General features: G+C 50.5%; 1 protein-coding gene across 1 annotated transcript in view; it reads right to left on the bottom strand.

The window, feature by feature from the left end:
* Positions 1-15,754, bottom strand: part of EPHB1 (EPH receptor B1) — a 77,152-nt gene that overhangs the window by 46,460 nt on the left and 14,938 nt on the right. The window contains exons 2-3 of the mRNA XM_014870444.2: positions 5,882-5,946; positions 1,365-2,046 (exon numbers count right to left, since the gene is read on the bottom strand). Coding sequence (XP_014725930.1) covers positions 1,365-2,046; positions 5,882-5,946 — 747 coding nt within the window. The remainder of the gene's footprint in view (positions 1-1,364; positions 2,047-5,881; positions 5,947-15,754) is intronic.

Consider the following 15,754-nt stretch of genomic DNA (forward strand, 5'->3'; position numbering starts at 1 on the left):
GGAGCACTCAAGACCCCACCTTCATCCAGCTGGCAGAAAGGTATACACAACCAAAGCCCACAGTTTTACATTGTCACTGTTTTCCTCCATTTCTGGCAAAGTGACATTACTTTCCCATTCCAGTGTTTAGCTAAAATTAGTATTTGTTTTCAAATGATGAGAAATGTCATTTTGCCATATAACCATGTGTACTTTCTGTGTGTTGGTTCAATAGCAGAGGAACGTCTCGCCAGGAACACTCGGCTTGCAGAGAGCCCTCCCTCTGACTGAGCACTTCAGCTCCTCACAGCAATCTCCTGGTAGGAACAAAAACACCCTACAACCACAAAACTCATAGGAATCCCCCAGCCATGCTGTTTGAGAAAGGATTCTGGGGGTTTCCTGGTAGTCAGAGCCCTGGCACAGGAAGGTGTCACCACCCCCACCTTGGCCAGGTAGGAATGAGGCTTTGCATGGTGAAAACCTACACAAAATCCCAGGTTTAGAACAAACAATCAAACAAGCTTCCCCATAGCCTGAATCCAGATATCCAGAGTTCAAGTGGAAAGGAACACCTTGAGGGACTCCCCAAGGAGCATCCTAGCCAAGCCTGGTGGTACACACATTCCCCCATCTGCACCAAAAGAGATCCAAGAACCTCTTCCCATCACAACCTGCCAAACCAGCCCTTAAGCAGTTTGACCTTCTCCTTCTTCCCAACCCTTCCTTATCCTGGTGGTGTTGACCTGCTAGAAGCTATTTAGAAGTGATAAAACAGGGTGAGCAAAAAGTCCTCTCCTTTCCCCTCCTTCTATGCAGCATGTAAAACCAATACCTTAATCTGGGAGAGCAGGAAAGGCCAGCCAATTAAAAAAAACAAAAAACAATGCTCCAATGGTATTTGGGAAATATTCACCACAAGGGCAAAACGAGATGAAAAGCAGTGAGCTCTGTTTCCCTATTTATAACCTCACACTGCAGGGCTCCAGCAGGCAGCAGCAAGCTGGCAGCGTGGCTGGGGAACCCAAAAACCAGCACAACAATTCCAATTAACACCGAGAATCAGAGCAGCCCCACGGCAGCCAGGCCCGACGGCAGCTGCCCGGCTCTGTCAGGGAAATAACGAGGCAGATGAAAGAGCCTGGCTGGCGAGCACAGCACTTTGAAGGCACCACATCACAGAGGTGACTTCCAGAAAGGTGGCAGCAGCACCGGCACCCACACCCTCACCACGCTGCTCACCAGGTCTGGCCACTGACCAGAGCACACTGAAAAACCACAGGCTGGCCACTGCTCCCCAGAGCAAAACCACACAAAACTGCTTGGGGACAAACGTTTTACCCTAAAACAAACACAAAGGGCTTGTTGCCCAAAGCCAGCCTTACCTCTGCAAGCCACGTTGTTCTCGGGCTCGTAGCCAGCCTTGCAGGTGCAGCGGCCGATGGGCACCATCCACTCGCCGTCGCCGTTGCAGTACAGCTTGATGGGCACGTCCACCTCCTCGGCGTTGGGGATGCAGGTGCCGCGCGCCGTCACCAGAGACGTGCTCTCCGCACCCGTCATGGTCTCCGGGAAGATGGCGAAGTTCTGCACCACGCTGGGGCACTTCTTGAAGAAGACCCTGACAGACAGCAGAGACATGCAAGCCCCGTAGTCCTGGAAAGCCAGGTAAAAGCCATTGCGGGTCAGGGGCCCGAAACTTCTCACTTCCGTGTTCACCTTCATCAGCCGGCCCCCAAAGTCCACCTGCGAGAAGCTCTCGTCAGCAGCGATGGTGTCCACTTTGAGGTAGGGTGCCTCCGTCCAGAAGGCAGACTTCTTGGTGGCAATGACAGAGTCTGTCTCGTAGTAGTAGAGGTTGAAGGTCTCCTTGCAGGAGCCGGGGACGTTGGGGAGGCTGCTGCAGTCCCGCACAGTGAAGCGCATCTCGGTGTAGATGCGGTGAGCCCCGCGCCGGTTGATGAAGGTGGTGAGGAGCCAGTTGTTCTGGTTGGGCTCGAAGACGTTGCACACCTGGTACGTACGGATGGTGTTGAGGTTCTCGTCGTAGCCGCTGACTTCTTCCCACTGCAGAAAGGAGCAGGGACGAGTGGTGAGAAGCAGGAAGAGGGACAGGTGATGGCTGCTCACCCTGCACAGGGCAGGGCTGAGAGAACAATCCCAAAGCTCCAAAGGGGATAAGGAATGTGGTTATGGGTACGCAATGTGATGCACATGCACGAACATCAACCAGGCCAGGACCAGAAGAAATCCTCATCCTCTTACCCCTCCATGCCTCTCCCCATTGATGCTAAACTGTCTTTTCCATGGAGGCAACTGCCTTATCTGCCCTGAGACGATGTAAAAATGGGAAGAAAGATGGCCCAGGCATCTGGAGGCAGGAGGGAAGGCAGCACATGAGGCTACAGCTTCATTAAAGCCTGAGCCAGTGCGTGGGCTGGAGAGCAAGCCTGACCCCAAGCTCCCGGCACAACGGGATCATTTCCCCCGGCAAAGAAAACCAACTAAATAAAACATTACTGCTGTGGAGAGAGGGAATATAGATTCGCAATTCGATTTATAGAAGGGCATTAATATAATCCAGGCTACAATTTCAATTAAGGGATAGCGGCAAACTGTGAATAGTCTATGATGGCATTAGAGTCCTACAGACAGATTTACAACCTCATAATCCATTCATTTTAACTAATCCATGTTTACAGTCTCCTCATAACAGCATTATTCATATGGCAATCTCCAAGCAGCTCCCTCAGTATCAGGGATAATTTCCAGAAGCGATGCTGCAGCAGCGTTCATGCTTGTGTTTACACAGGGTACAACGGGTGATGCCACCCTGCCCTGTCACACTGAGTCCTGACAAGCTGATGCACCACAGCCAGCCCTGAAACCCCACAGATTTTTCCCCTCTTCCCTTTTCCATTGAACAATGACATTTTCCAACTCATCCCTAAGCTTCCCTCCAGTGAACTACAGCCCTGATGTAACAAAATACAAGTTTTTGTTTTATTTTCAAAGCAGGGTCCTCTTCACGCTGCCAACAAGTGCAGCAGCACATTCACTCCCAGGCCCACCTACTCAGCTCTGCTACACTTAAGCCTAGATCAGAACTCAAGGCTGCACATTGTTGTTAAGCCACGGTTACCAAACCAGCAATAAAGCCTCCCTTACCCAGTTCAGTGTTCTTCCTTCTCATCCCATGCCAGGAAAGTGCTGCAAAAGCCCCTCTCCCCAATGCACAAGGCATGGGGATTCAGCTCCCCTTCATTACCAGACACTTTTGCAGAGCAGGAGCTGTACAATTCTCCCTGACCAAGGGAGTTGCCATCGTTTGCTGCTCCCACCTGGGCTTTGCATTACAGCCCTGCCTCCAATTAAGGCCAGACAACGAGCTTTGACACCAGCCCCACGGCTCCACTGTCTTTACTACAGGAATCCTTCTTTTTATCCTCGAAAACCTCATAGTCTCAAAACTCAGAGCCTAAACCTGCCAAAAAACTCTGCTGCACCTCAAGGTTTCATTTAGGAATATGAAATGCCCTTGGAAAACCATCAGAAGAGGCCAGGGCCAGATCCTGGCACTGCCTTGTGCATCCTTTGGGTTGAGCACTGCTGGCAGTGGGCACTGGGAGCAGCAGGTCCCTGTGGCTGGAAGGACCTACAGTGCCAGCAGCTGCTGCCACCACTGCTCTAACAGCAACAAATGCATCATTTTGATGAGATACTACTAAATAATTCACAGGGAGCTGGGGATTAAGTCAATGTTGTTCTATGTCTCCACTAAGATTTAAAGCACGTCCATCAGGAAGAGGAGGAGAGTCCACATCCTGCAACAGCCCATCCTGGGAGACCACAGCCCCTGCAGCCTGGCTGGTATCAGGCCCCAACATGAACATCAACAGCCCCCATCCCAAGCCTGGGCCAGGGCTGTGAGCTGGGGTAAAGAGCCCCTCTGGGAGCTCAGCATACCATGGGGAGCCACCACCCAAAGGGATCCAAAAGGGACCCAAAGCCTGCACAGAGCCCATGCCAATGGCAACTCAGGGTCAGGAGAGGTGGCTCATCAAATCCCTGTGCCTCCAGCCCCAAGAGAGATGGGAGCAGCCTCAGAGAAGGAGCTGATACCCAGCAGCCTCTCATCCTGTCAGGAATAGTGTGACCAGCAGGACTAGGACAGTGACCACCCCCTGTGCTGGGCACTGCTGGGGCACCTCCAGTCCTGTGTACAGTTCTGGGCCCCTCATGACAAAAAGGACACTGAGGGGCTGGAGTGTGTCCAGGGAAGGGAACAGAGCTGGGGAAGTGTCTGGGGCACCAGGAGAGGCTGAGGGAGCTGGGAAAGGGGCTGAGCCTGGAGAAAAGGAGGCTCAGGGGGAACCTTCTGGCTCTGCACAACTCCCTGACAGGAGGGGACAGCTGGGGAGGGTCAGGATCTGCTCCCAGGGAACAGGGACAGCAGAAGAGGAAATGGCCTCCAGCTGTGCCAGGAGAGGTTCAGATTGGATATTGGGGAAAATTCCTTCCCAGAAAGGGGTGTCCAGCTCTGTTACAGCTGCCCAGGGCAGTGGTGGAGTCCCCATTCCTGGAGGGATTTAAAATCTGTCCATACAGATTTTGTGGCACATGGGAGCATGGATCAGTGGTGGTTTTGGCAGTGCTGGGTTAATGGTTGGACTTGATGGTGTGAGAGGGTTTTTCAAACCTAAAGGATAATGTGATTCCATGATTCTAGATAAAAGACTTGGCATTTTAAATACTTGGTGGAAGATTTAATACACACTCCTGTAAAGCAGAAGCCTCCTCAGGAACTCTCAGAGGAGTGAGAATTGGATGGCTGCAGGGAGGCACAGAGGGATGCACACGGTGGGATGCAGGGGTAGGGCTGGGGAAGGGTTTTACTGTGCTGCTCTGCAGAGGGTGAGACCACCGTGCCTTACAACACAAGCCCCCCGCCTGCCTCACACAGGCTTTCAGTGACAGCAGCTGCAGGCAGCTATTTATATCCTGTCTCCATCACCTGCACGTGCCCCTCCTGCATTTTTCCAGCAATTTATCTGGGCCCAGAATTTTTCCAAAGCAATTCAATAGCAAAATACCCCAATTCAAGGGGTTTTGACATGTCTGGAGTGGATTTCATGCCTGCTGCAGGTGTGGCCCAGCTTTGGTGATGGTTTGCAAAATAATTTATTTTGAAGATTTGGCCAAGCCAGTGACACCCGATCAAGGATGCAGCCTGGCTCCTTTCCCCTCTGGTGCCACATCCTGGAGTCTCCAGGGACAGGCCTTGCTGCTGCTCCCAGCCTGCCTGTCCCACCGTGGTGCCCATCCATCAGCTCACATCCCCTCCCACCTGCAGCTCCATCTCTCACTTTTTCTGCCAGGAGAATGTGAGTCAGGTTATTTTATGCTTCCATTCCTCAAAGGCTCATATTATATAAAAAAGATGTTTTAAGTGCCTCAGGGTGTTTGGTTCCTCATTACTTCATAAAAGTGACATTAATAGCCAAGGAAGAGCACTGCCGAGTGCAATTATGGATGATGTTCCAGGTATGAAAGCTGTTTGGAGCCTGCTAATGTTTCCTAATTACAAGCCTTTTGGCACAGGGAGAGGGAAGGCACGAGCAGGGTGATGGAGAGCAGTGATGGGGCTGAACCCTTCATGAGGGAGACAGCATGGAGATGGAGACAAGCTCCATCTTCACCAAGGCCCCAGTATTGGCTCGGGGAAGGATGCTCAGCCTGGCTCAGCCATGCCCTGGCACTCCGCACCAGCCCTACAGGGCACTGCTGTTGCCACTGTGACTCCTCTGGCTTCCCACCAGCACTTCACCCCTACAAATAGTGGGGTAACAAGCATGGACCCCCCCTAGACCCCATAAGGGTCAGGTGGACAAGTGGAACTTACCCCTGAAGGTGGGTTGGCAGTCCAGCCCAGCTCGGCCGTCGCCGTCCGCGTATCCATCAAAGTTTCTGAGGAAACAAAAGGAAAGGTAAGTAAACTAGTTATTCCCGAAGTGTTCCATTACTTTATGAGCACAGAGACATGGGAAAACATTCAGTTGCTTTCCCAGAGCATGCACCTGATCCTTGGGGAACTCAGGAATCAACAGCAGCTGCCCTAATGGACTCAAGGCAGTTTAGCTCTGGAGCAAATGGTGTGGGACAGGACTCTTTGCAAGGAGTCATGGCCTGAACTCAGCTCACACTGCCAGCTCTGACCCTCCCCTACCCAGGAAAGGAAAATAATACCACCAACACCAAAAAACAATAAAAATCAAAAGATGCTGTATTTCAGAGTCACATCATTTCCTACTTTTAGACACTAAAAAATAAACCAAAACAACAAAACACAACAAGAATAATAGCAAGAGCGACACCATAAAGAAACAGATGGGGAAAACCTTCCAGGTTTTATTTATTTGTTTGCAGCAAGCAGACATGCAGATTAATTGCCTCAATTCCTGCATCCCGACCAAACAGGAGGAGGAGATGTGCCATGGGCAACTGGCAGAACTGAGCATCCCCAATCCCTCCCCTTTCCTGATTGCTCCCAGGTACTCACAGCAGTGCCAGGAAAAGGGGTGCAACCAGAGAAATAAAGGTCAGGAAATAAAAATCAGTCCAGGAATCTGTGCTGCTGCCAGGCTGCTGCTTTTAATCTCTCCACGGCTGCTCCAGCAATCACAAGCGGGAAACAAGACTCCGATTAATCTTCCAACCCCTCCCTTTGCCGGCCGCTCCAGGATGCAGAGCTGGAGAAGCCTAACCAGGAACTCCCCACCCTGACACCAGTGATAAACGCTCCTAAAACCCCTCCCAGGGGTGAGTGTGGCCCCAGGGCAGGGACAGCAAGGCATGGAGTGAAAAGTGGCTGGAAGCTGGAAAAGCTTCTGCACCCCCAATGCACCCCAAAGGCCCCAGGATGCTGCCCTGGCACAGCCAGAGGCGTCCAAAGCCCACAGCCCCCTGCTTTGCACAGTGCCAGGCTGTTCCTGCTCACAGTGCCCTCGGAGAGGAGATGTTTCACTCCTGCTCCACATAGGAAACAGAAAAGCGTGGTGACCTTCACGCTGTCACACGTCACTTTATAGTTTTGGTCATTTTCCATTTGGCAGAAGGCAGCTAAAAATTAAATATCCCAGCTCCAATTCCTCTCCAGCTTTGAATCATGGAAACCAGGAATGATTTGGATTGGAAAGAACCTTAAAGCTCACCCCATTCCAGCCCCTGCCATGGGCAGGGACACCTTCCACTATCCCAGGTTGCTCCAAGCCCTGTCCAGCCTGGCCTTGGACACTTCCAGGTGCCCAGGGGCAGCCACAGCTTCTCTGGGAAGCTGTGCCAGGGCTCTGTCATCCTCACAAGGAAGGATTTCTTCCCAGTATCCCATCTAACCCTTCCCTCTGGCAGTGGGAAGCCATTCCCCCTTGTCCTGTCAAGGGGGCCAGGGGTTTATGCTCCAGATCTCCAGCAAGTTTCTGCTCTCACCATCCTTCACCTTCCCACCACCTCCATGCCTTCCTTCCCTTCCAAACATCCCAGCCCCTAATTAAGCAGCCATTAATCCTTGAAATAGCCCTTTAAATGAGCAGGAAGATGTGTAGAAGCATAAATGGATGTGGAGGTGGAAGGGACAGGCCATGCAAACATCTTCCAGTGCCCCCTGCCAGTGGGCTGCATGGCGAGGGATGGATGCTCTGAGAGCCCCTAAAACACCTGGTGCTCTCCCCCAAAGCAAACAGGGTGTGCTTGTGCCACACAGAGGAGAACAGGGAGACACGAGGACCATGGCCAGGCTGGGACCCAAGCTGGCTCATCAACCCTCTGTGATAAATAAGGACAGGCTCCATTACAGGAAGGGCACTTCTTCCAAAGGTTTATTCAGAAAGGCTTTTCACTCCATCATCTCCTTTCCTGTTCCACACACTTCCAGCTTCCTTCCCTGGGCTTTGACAGAGGAATGTACTTTTGATAAAGCACAGCCACCCTGTGGGACAGCAGCACACGAGGACCAGCTCTGCTCCCAGATGACACTCACCAGGACCCCTCCCAAAGCCTCAGCCCTTCCCTCCTCTCGAGCTCCTCCCCAAAGCTCCACATTCCAGAAGGAAAGCAGGAAGGCGCAGCAGCAATGCTGAAGATGACCTCAAGATAACTCACTAAATAGAGAAATTAATTAACAATAAATGAATAAATGGAAAGGAACCACAGAGAAGCTTTTTTGGATGTTTCTAGAGTCCCTAGGTGATTCTGTGGCCTGTGGCCAGGGGGGTCACATTTAAGAAGTTTCCACCACCATGCAGAGCTTGTGATGCAAAATGTGGATTATGTAAAATTTTCTTAAGAAAGGATGCTCATTAATGTTTGATCTTTGTAACTTTCAAGTGTAATCCACAAGAAAGGAGGTTTCACCCGTGAAACAGCAGCTCACAAGCTCTAAGTGGTGTCCAGGTGTTGGAAAGAGAAATTCCTTGTTGGTAGAATTGCCTTGTTGAGGTCTAGGGCTCTACATGTTTCAATGATCTCAGTCCTAGGGGAGAAGGATGGGGAAGAAGGATGTGTGTGATGTGCCACTGGGCACACAGAATGCAGAACTTAGAGGCCACAAGGACATTCGGCAGAACCCCCAAAATAAGGAAGAAACTAATAAATAATTTCAGCAATTGTGCTGAAATCGGCTCTGATGGGTAAAAGGCAATTCCAGCAGGGGCAGATCATGACCATCGACTCACAGGCCACTAACCCAAAAGAAGAGAAACACTGAGCATGTGGACTAACTAGCATGAGAAACAAGACAGTCATTAACCAACAGAAGACAGGATATTAATTAATAAGAGAATGTTGTAGCCAATAAATGCTAATTTTTTTTATTGCTAAAATGTATAAATAGTAAAAAGCTCTGATAGTTGGGGTGCTTGAACACCACCAAGCACCCGGGCTTGAGCAACTCTGAAACAAATAATCCATGTCTCTCTCAAGTGTGTAATTATTGGCTTGCTGAATACCAGATCCCATTTTTGTGAAGAACACTTGCATTTCCACGGCTCCATGTTCCCAAAGCAATTTGCAAAACAAAGGAAATGCAATGGAATTTGCAAAGGATCCTGTCCTATCTCCCAAGGGCACTGCATAGACAAGAAGATCCATAAACTGGCAAAATGGTTAATCTGGGAGGGTTTTTTTTTTTTAACACAATAAGATGGTTAAATCCCCTCTTTGAGTTCAAATTCCTGCTGAGTTCACCCAGCCCTGTCACTGCAGAGGCACTGGCATCAGAAGGACATGGCTCAGCAACTTCCTATTGACCTCTCCTATTTCCTCTTGGAGGAAACCTTGGCTTTTACTTCATTTTCTGGGAGGAAAAAGTGACACTATGACCTTGGTAGGGCATTTATGGCTGGGCTGCTCAGGGCTATGGCTGCTGAGCACCCTCCTTCAACAGGAGAGGGTTCGTAGATCCCAAATCCTCGCAGATAAATGGGGAACAAGACAGAGATCCCAGCACCCACATCTGCAAAATATCCCTACAGGCCAGGGGACAGAGGATCAATCCCCCACCTATCCATCACTTGGGATTGGGCAAGGAGGACAGGCAGGGAATGCTGCTAACGAGGGGATTAGTGCAGATCAGTGCCTGAGCAGCCCTAATGAGTAGAGAAGCCACATGGACACCTTGCACCTCCCCTCCCACCTGCCTCGCCATTCCACGAGGACCAGTCCTCGTTAATTGGCACAGGGCATTAATTAAAGCCCCAGGGGAACATCCTTTCCCTGTGCCTCTGACATCCAGCACAGCATCATTGGCCACGTCGAGAGAACCGTGTCACCTGTCACCTGCATCAAGCAGCCCCACCACCCCAGGCTCTGTGCCCAAGACACTGCCACCCCCTCCCCTGCCCAGGCACGCTCCTCCAGCATTTCCCTGCACACCTGCCCACCTGGGCACAGCGGACACCTGGGGATGCTCTGTCATCAGGAGGGAGCTCAACACGTTCGTTGGGAGAAGTCTCTGGGATCAGAGGCTCTGCTGGCCAGGCTGTGATGGCCCAACTCCTCATTAGGGAGAGAGGAGCTCTGCTACCGAGAGCTGAGCTCTCTTGGAGTGAAGAATCTTCAGCTGTATACAGTAGATTTTCTTTAATGGACACATTACTTTAAACTAAGCCTTCGCCATCTGTTCCAGTCCCTAATTATCAATACAAAAACAAACGTCTACTCACAATTACACTCGTAACAAGTAAAGATGCCAGCAATTAGAATGCACCAGCTTCCCTGTGCCGAGCAGCGCATCCATCTGGGATGGCACTCGTGTGATCCAGGCAGGGAGGACTCGCGGCTGTCCCGGGCTCCCCACACCCTCCTGGGCAAACCTGGGCAGAGACGACGCCTGCGGCAGGATAAGCTGCGCCTCGGAGGAGTGAAGGATGGGCTGGCATCCTTCCAACAGCAAGGAAAAAATAAGTTATTTGGGCGAGAATAGCCTTCATCTCATACCAGCTGATGCCGTCTTGCCAACCACTCCTCCCGCAGGATTGAAGCCTCTTTCAGAAAAACCTTTCTGAACTGTCCAAAATGAAGCAGAACTTATTTCCCGAAATTCCCAGCCTGAAACCCGTATTTCAGACCTCCCAAGGGCAGGTTCTTGCCGATCATGCCACGACAAGGTGTCGCTTTTACCTAGAAGGGGACGGGGTATGGCTGCAGGCAGAGACACACAAAGGGAGAGGGCCAACCCAAACTAACCGAACCTGATCTAATTTGACGCTCTTATCTGGAAAGAAAGAGATACAACAACAAATTTTCTGCTCAGAGAGGCCACAAAGACACTTCTGCAAGTGCATCACTCCTCGGAAACTGCCTCGGGTCCCTCTCCCGAAGCAAGGAACAGCAGCTCTCTCCCTCCTGCAAGAAGATAACGCCAGGAACCAGCCTAAGGCACTCGAAAGCAAATGCTTGGGCATATGTAGAGAGACACAGGCTTGTCTAAGACAACCAAGAGGAAAAAGATAGAAATTAAGCAAAATAAGGAGAGAGGAGGCTTGATAACAACAGATGGGGAGAGGGAGATTTGGAAAAGATGCCAGCTGCTGGAAATAAGCCCCCCAAGATACGTGGGGAGCAGGGAGGTGGGTGCTGATAGCTGAGCCTTTGGAGGGAGAGGAGACGTGAGTGAGGGGTGGGGTAGGACACACCGGGCTCAGTCAGGGGGGAAAAGGATGCTCCACAGGTGGGATCCTCAGAGACTCATCCTCAGTAAGTGTCAACAGGGTCAGCACAAAATCCAGCCCCAGAGCACATCCCTGGGCACCAATCCAGCCCCACAGCATAGCTTTCTGAAGGGGAACAATAGCAATAAGGAAAGTACTATATTTTCCCCTCTATTTCACGCTCATAAATGCCAAGCTTGCTTCCTACCTCTTCCTTCCCTTCTGAGAGCTTCAGCAAAATCAGCCCAAGGCAAATGCACAGCTTGGGAAGCTTCTGTCCAAGTTTGGTGACATTACCAGGGAAAGGGAATGACAGGGAAACAGAGCCAAGACACTTTATTCTCAAGCCTAATGCTAAATAACATTAACTGCTATGGTATCACAAGCTCTGCCCTCCCAGGGCTGTCGTGACTTCAAGCCATGTCCACGTGCAGGCGGCACCATGGCTTCCATCATCACCACTCCATACACTCGTGGTGTGCATCACACCTCTCCATGCCAGTGGAAGGAAAGACCCACGGGTGCTGCAGAATAATCAGAATATAATTCTCACTGTTCCCATGGGTTAATTTATCCTCCACTCCACGCTGAAGAGATCTCACCTGCAGCACTGTGTCCAGCTCTGCAACGACATGGGGCTGTTGGAGGGAGTCCAGAGGAGGCCAAGAGGATACCCAGAGGGATGGAGCAGCTCTGCTATGAGTTAAGGCTGAGAGAACTGGGATTGTTCAGCCTGGAGAAGAGAAGGCTGTCATATATTGGTGTTTCAGTACAGAAAGGGGCTCCAAGAGAGCTGAAGAGGAACTGTGGAAAAGGGCATGGAGTGACAGGACAAGGAGGAATGGCTTCCCACAGACAGAGAGTACATTTATGTTGGATATTGGGAAGAAATTCTTCCCTGGGAGGGAGGTGAGGCCCTGGCACAGGGTGCCCAGAGAAGCTGTGGCTGCCCCATCCCTGAAAGTGTCGAAGGCCAGGTTGGATGAGGCTTGGATCAACCTGGGCTAGTGGAAGGCGTCCCTGCCCATGACCGGGAGTGGAACAATAGGAGCTTTAAGGTCCTTCCAACCCAAACCATTCTGGGATTCTATGATTCCATGAAAGCATTCAAGCACACACCAGGAAGTTTCTGGAGTAATTCCAGGTTCCTCTCTATGACCAGACTTCTAACCACAGCCTGTGCAAGTTTTTAATATATCCTGAAATTTAGACTAAGCTGGGAAAAAGCAAGAACACAAAATCCATACAGCTCTGCCACAGGGATTAAGATCCATACCACTGCCACAAGGAATAAGGCAGTGAGCTGCTGGAGGCATGTCCCACCCAAAATGTCCCTTCTGCTGGAGGACTCCCCATTTGGTTCCTGCTTGGAGCTGTGAGGGGAGAGCTGCCGTGCCAGAGCCAGCGGCTGCACAGCAGGAACGCTGTGGCATCTCCCAGATGCTTTAATTACAGCACAGGAGCAGCAGCAAAGGTACGAGCAGGATCAGCCTCTCCCCTCTGACAGGAGCTGCTGCTCTTCACAGCATCCTGAGAGCACCGACTTCCCCAAGCCGCTTCCAGCATCTCTGCGCTTTCAATCAAAAATATTACAGCAACAACTAATTACGTCTCATCATTCCCAGGGCTCTCTGCCTTTAATGGTGCATTTTGCTGCTACACAACGACGGTGCAACAGCTCTGGAAGTGCATAACGAGCTCTCCCCATCAATCTCCCGCGGGTTCGTTATGAAGGATTACCCACCGAGTAACAAACCCAGCCACGGAGGGGGAGGATGCGCTAAACAACAACAAGTCAACACAAAATATTGCCTTCCTGCATTTTAAGGGTCTGTGCGAACCTCTCAGGAGAGAGGAGCAGCCGAGCCTGCTCTGCAAAGATATCCCAGCCACTGCCAGCATGAGGAGATCTGTGGTGGCCAAAAAACCCCTCACTTCCAGCTGGAAAGGGAAGGAATTTCTACATATCAGGCGAGGAGAAGTGTGCTGTGTCAATTTGTGATGGGATGCATTAAGCTGTGGCTGCACAGCACAGTCCTGGCCTCCTCCGGGATCCCCCGTCAATGCCATGGATTTCAGCGTGCAATGAAGATGCATCGCAGCAGGGCAGGCAATAACTTAATGAAGCTCAGATTTGGGGGTGTTTGCTCAGCAACTACAGAACAACTTTATCAATAAAGCGCTGCCTGCTGTGCCACGGGATGAAACGCTCTAATTGCAAGTGGCAAACACTCCCCACATTGGGATACACTAAATTGAAATATGCTGGTTGCTGTGCCTGAAAGCACCCAATCAAATACCCGCTTCCATTTTTGCAAGCCTCCATGCATTCATACACATGCGCGGCAAGAGAAAAGCCCAAACCGAAATCTCAGCCAAAAAAAGTTCAGGAGGTGATGGAAAGTCAGGACCATATGGACCAAGTCCTGTTGACAACTCTCACTCCACCTCCAGCCCCAGCATCTCCCCTCGATTTCCAGGCTCCAAAGGGACTTGACCCAGCGTGGGTACGTGATGTTGGACAAGCTCAGATGAAGCCATACAATCCATTTATCATAATCCTACCGAGGAGAGAGACAGTAAATCAAAGAGACAACCCGCCTGCAAATAAATTACCGAGGGGAGGGAGAGGGGGAGAGGGATAGAGAGGAAGAGAGAGAGAACTGCAGAGAGAGATAAGGGAAAGGGAAGGAAATGACAGAGAATTACCCAAAAATGCACACATCACAGGAAAAAAACAAACAAAGGGGACCAAATCAAATGGAAAGATAAGAGAAAAAAGATAGGGCTCTCAATACCTTTTGTTTTCTAAATTGCAAACCTATTTTAGAAAATTTGGAAACAAGTTTTCAACTATCAGGAACTCATTTGCTCCTGTCATGACAGAATCAGTTGCTGAGATCACAGTTTTTATAATTGCACACAGGCCCTGGGTACCCAAAATCCACACACACCATACGCACAGGTCACCATCCATACATCATCATTTACGTTTTGGCAACTCAAAGTCAAGCAGCAACAAGGGCTGAGAGAGCACTTTAATGAACACCCTGGCCCCCCAAGACAGACCCAACCATGCCAAGGGCCCATTCGGGGCAGGCAGATGATGCAGTTGTCTTTCAGGAGAACATTTTCCAGAACAATGTCACTATGCATTTAAATCCTCATCCCTGCTTTCTCGAGGCTAGGTTGCCAGCAAACCTCTCAGAACGCCACAGCCTGCCCCAGAAATCACCATATGTCAGGCTTGGCATGTAACTCACTTCATCCTCCACAACATGTGGAAGAGGAACTCAGCCAACCAGGAGATGGGTAGAGGTTCTCCCAGAAACCTTAACCTCCAAAAATCTTTGCGTGACTGCCTCGGAGGTCCAGCTAAGTGGTGGAGAAGGTCTGGTTTGAAGCAAAGATCACTTAGGTTTGGCAGAGCACTCATCTGCTCTTCAGCAACCCTGAGATCACCCCTCAGGAGCAGAGGGCAAAGCAGATGAAGGCTGAAGGTCAGGTGCCTGAGAATACTCTGTCCCTTGTCCACCTAGTCAGGTGGTTCCAGAACAGACTGGGCACAGCAGCCTCACATCACTGGGTTCTTTGGGTGGAGACCAGTTGGCTTGGACACCCATTTCACCAGCTAAGAGAGCAAGGAGGATCCAGAAACCCAACCCATCATATATCCTTGGGGAAGCACCAAGTCTTGAGAATAATCCAAACACTGTTGGGTAATGATGCCAACAACTTCCTATTTCCCACTGCTTTCCATAGCTCACATCTTGGTCAACTTCTAAGTACCCACACGAGCTGCATGTGGTGTGCTCTAGCCAGGTTCAATGGAAGCAAGTAAGCTCACTCACTAGGACATTCTGCCAGGAGATCCTCTCTCAGGAAAAGGGAACTTCATCACACTATCAGAGAGCAAGGACCTCCAAAAAGAGATTAAAAAACAATAAATACAAGCAGCATGTGAGATTTTGCAGACAAGAGCCATTGAAGCATAATGAGTTCCGTGGAAGTGGGCTCCTTATCAGCTGGGATTCCCTCGGAAATGAGAGCCTCTAAACACAGAATTAGTCGTCTGAGAAGATAGAGGTGCCATAAACATCAATAGCATCTGCAATTACACGTGCTAGGATGAATTACAAGGATGCACAGTCTTCACGCCTGCATCCATGGGACCCATGGGAGTGCAGGGGATCTCCCAGGCAGCGGGCTCACAGATGTCTTACAGGCAGCACATGCCTGGCTCCAAAGCCAACTTCCAATGCTGGGGTACAGTGGGTGCACTGAGCTTTGGTGAATTCATGTGCCAGACCTGTCCCCCCCTTTCCCTACAGCTCTCCTTCCCGGCTGGATTTATTTTGCCTTACTCCAGGGTAGCACCGCCTGTGAGGAAAACTCTAAAAATCAAAACATTTATCCTGCGTTTCCCTACACGCCATCACATCTTTAGAGATTCAGGATGAGTCACTGTCTTGGACCATGTTCTCCAGAAAAGCATCACATTCACTACAAAAACAGGCATCTCATGGAGCCCTAAATCTGAAATGCCAGCCCTGATGACAGAGAGCCCTCGT

The sequence above is a fragment of the Sturnus vulgaris genome, chromosome 10 (assembly GCF_052056855.1).
Source record: "Sturnus vulgaris isolate bStuVul1 chromosome 10, bStuVul1.hap1, whole genome shotgun sequence".
NCBI lineage: Eukaryota > Metazoa > Chordata > Aves > Passeriformes > Sturnidae > Sturnus > Sturnus vulgaris.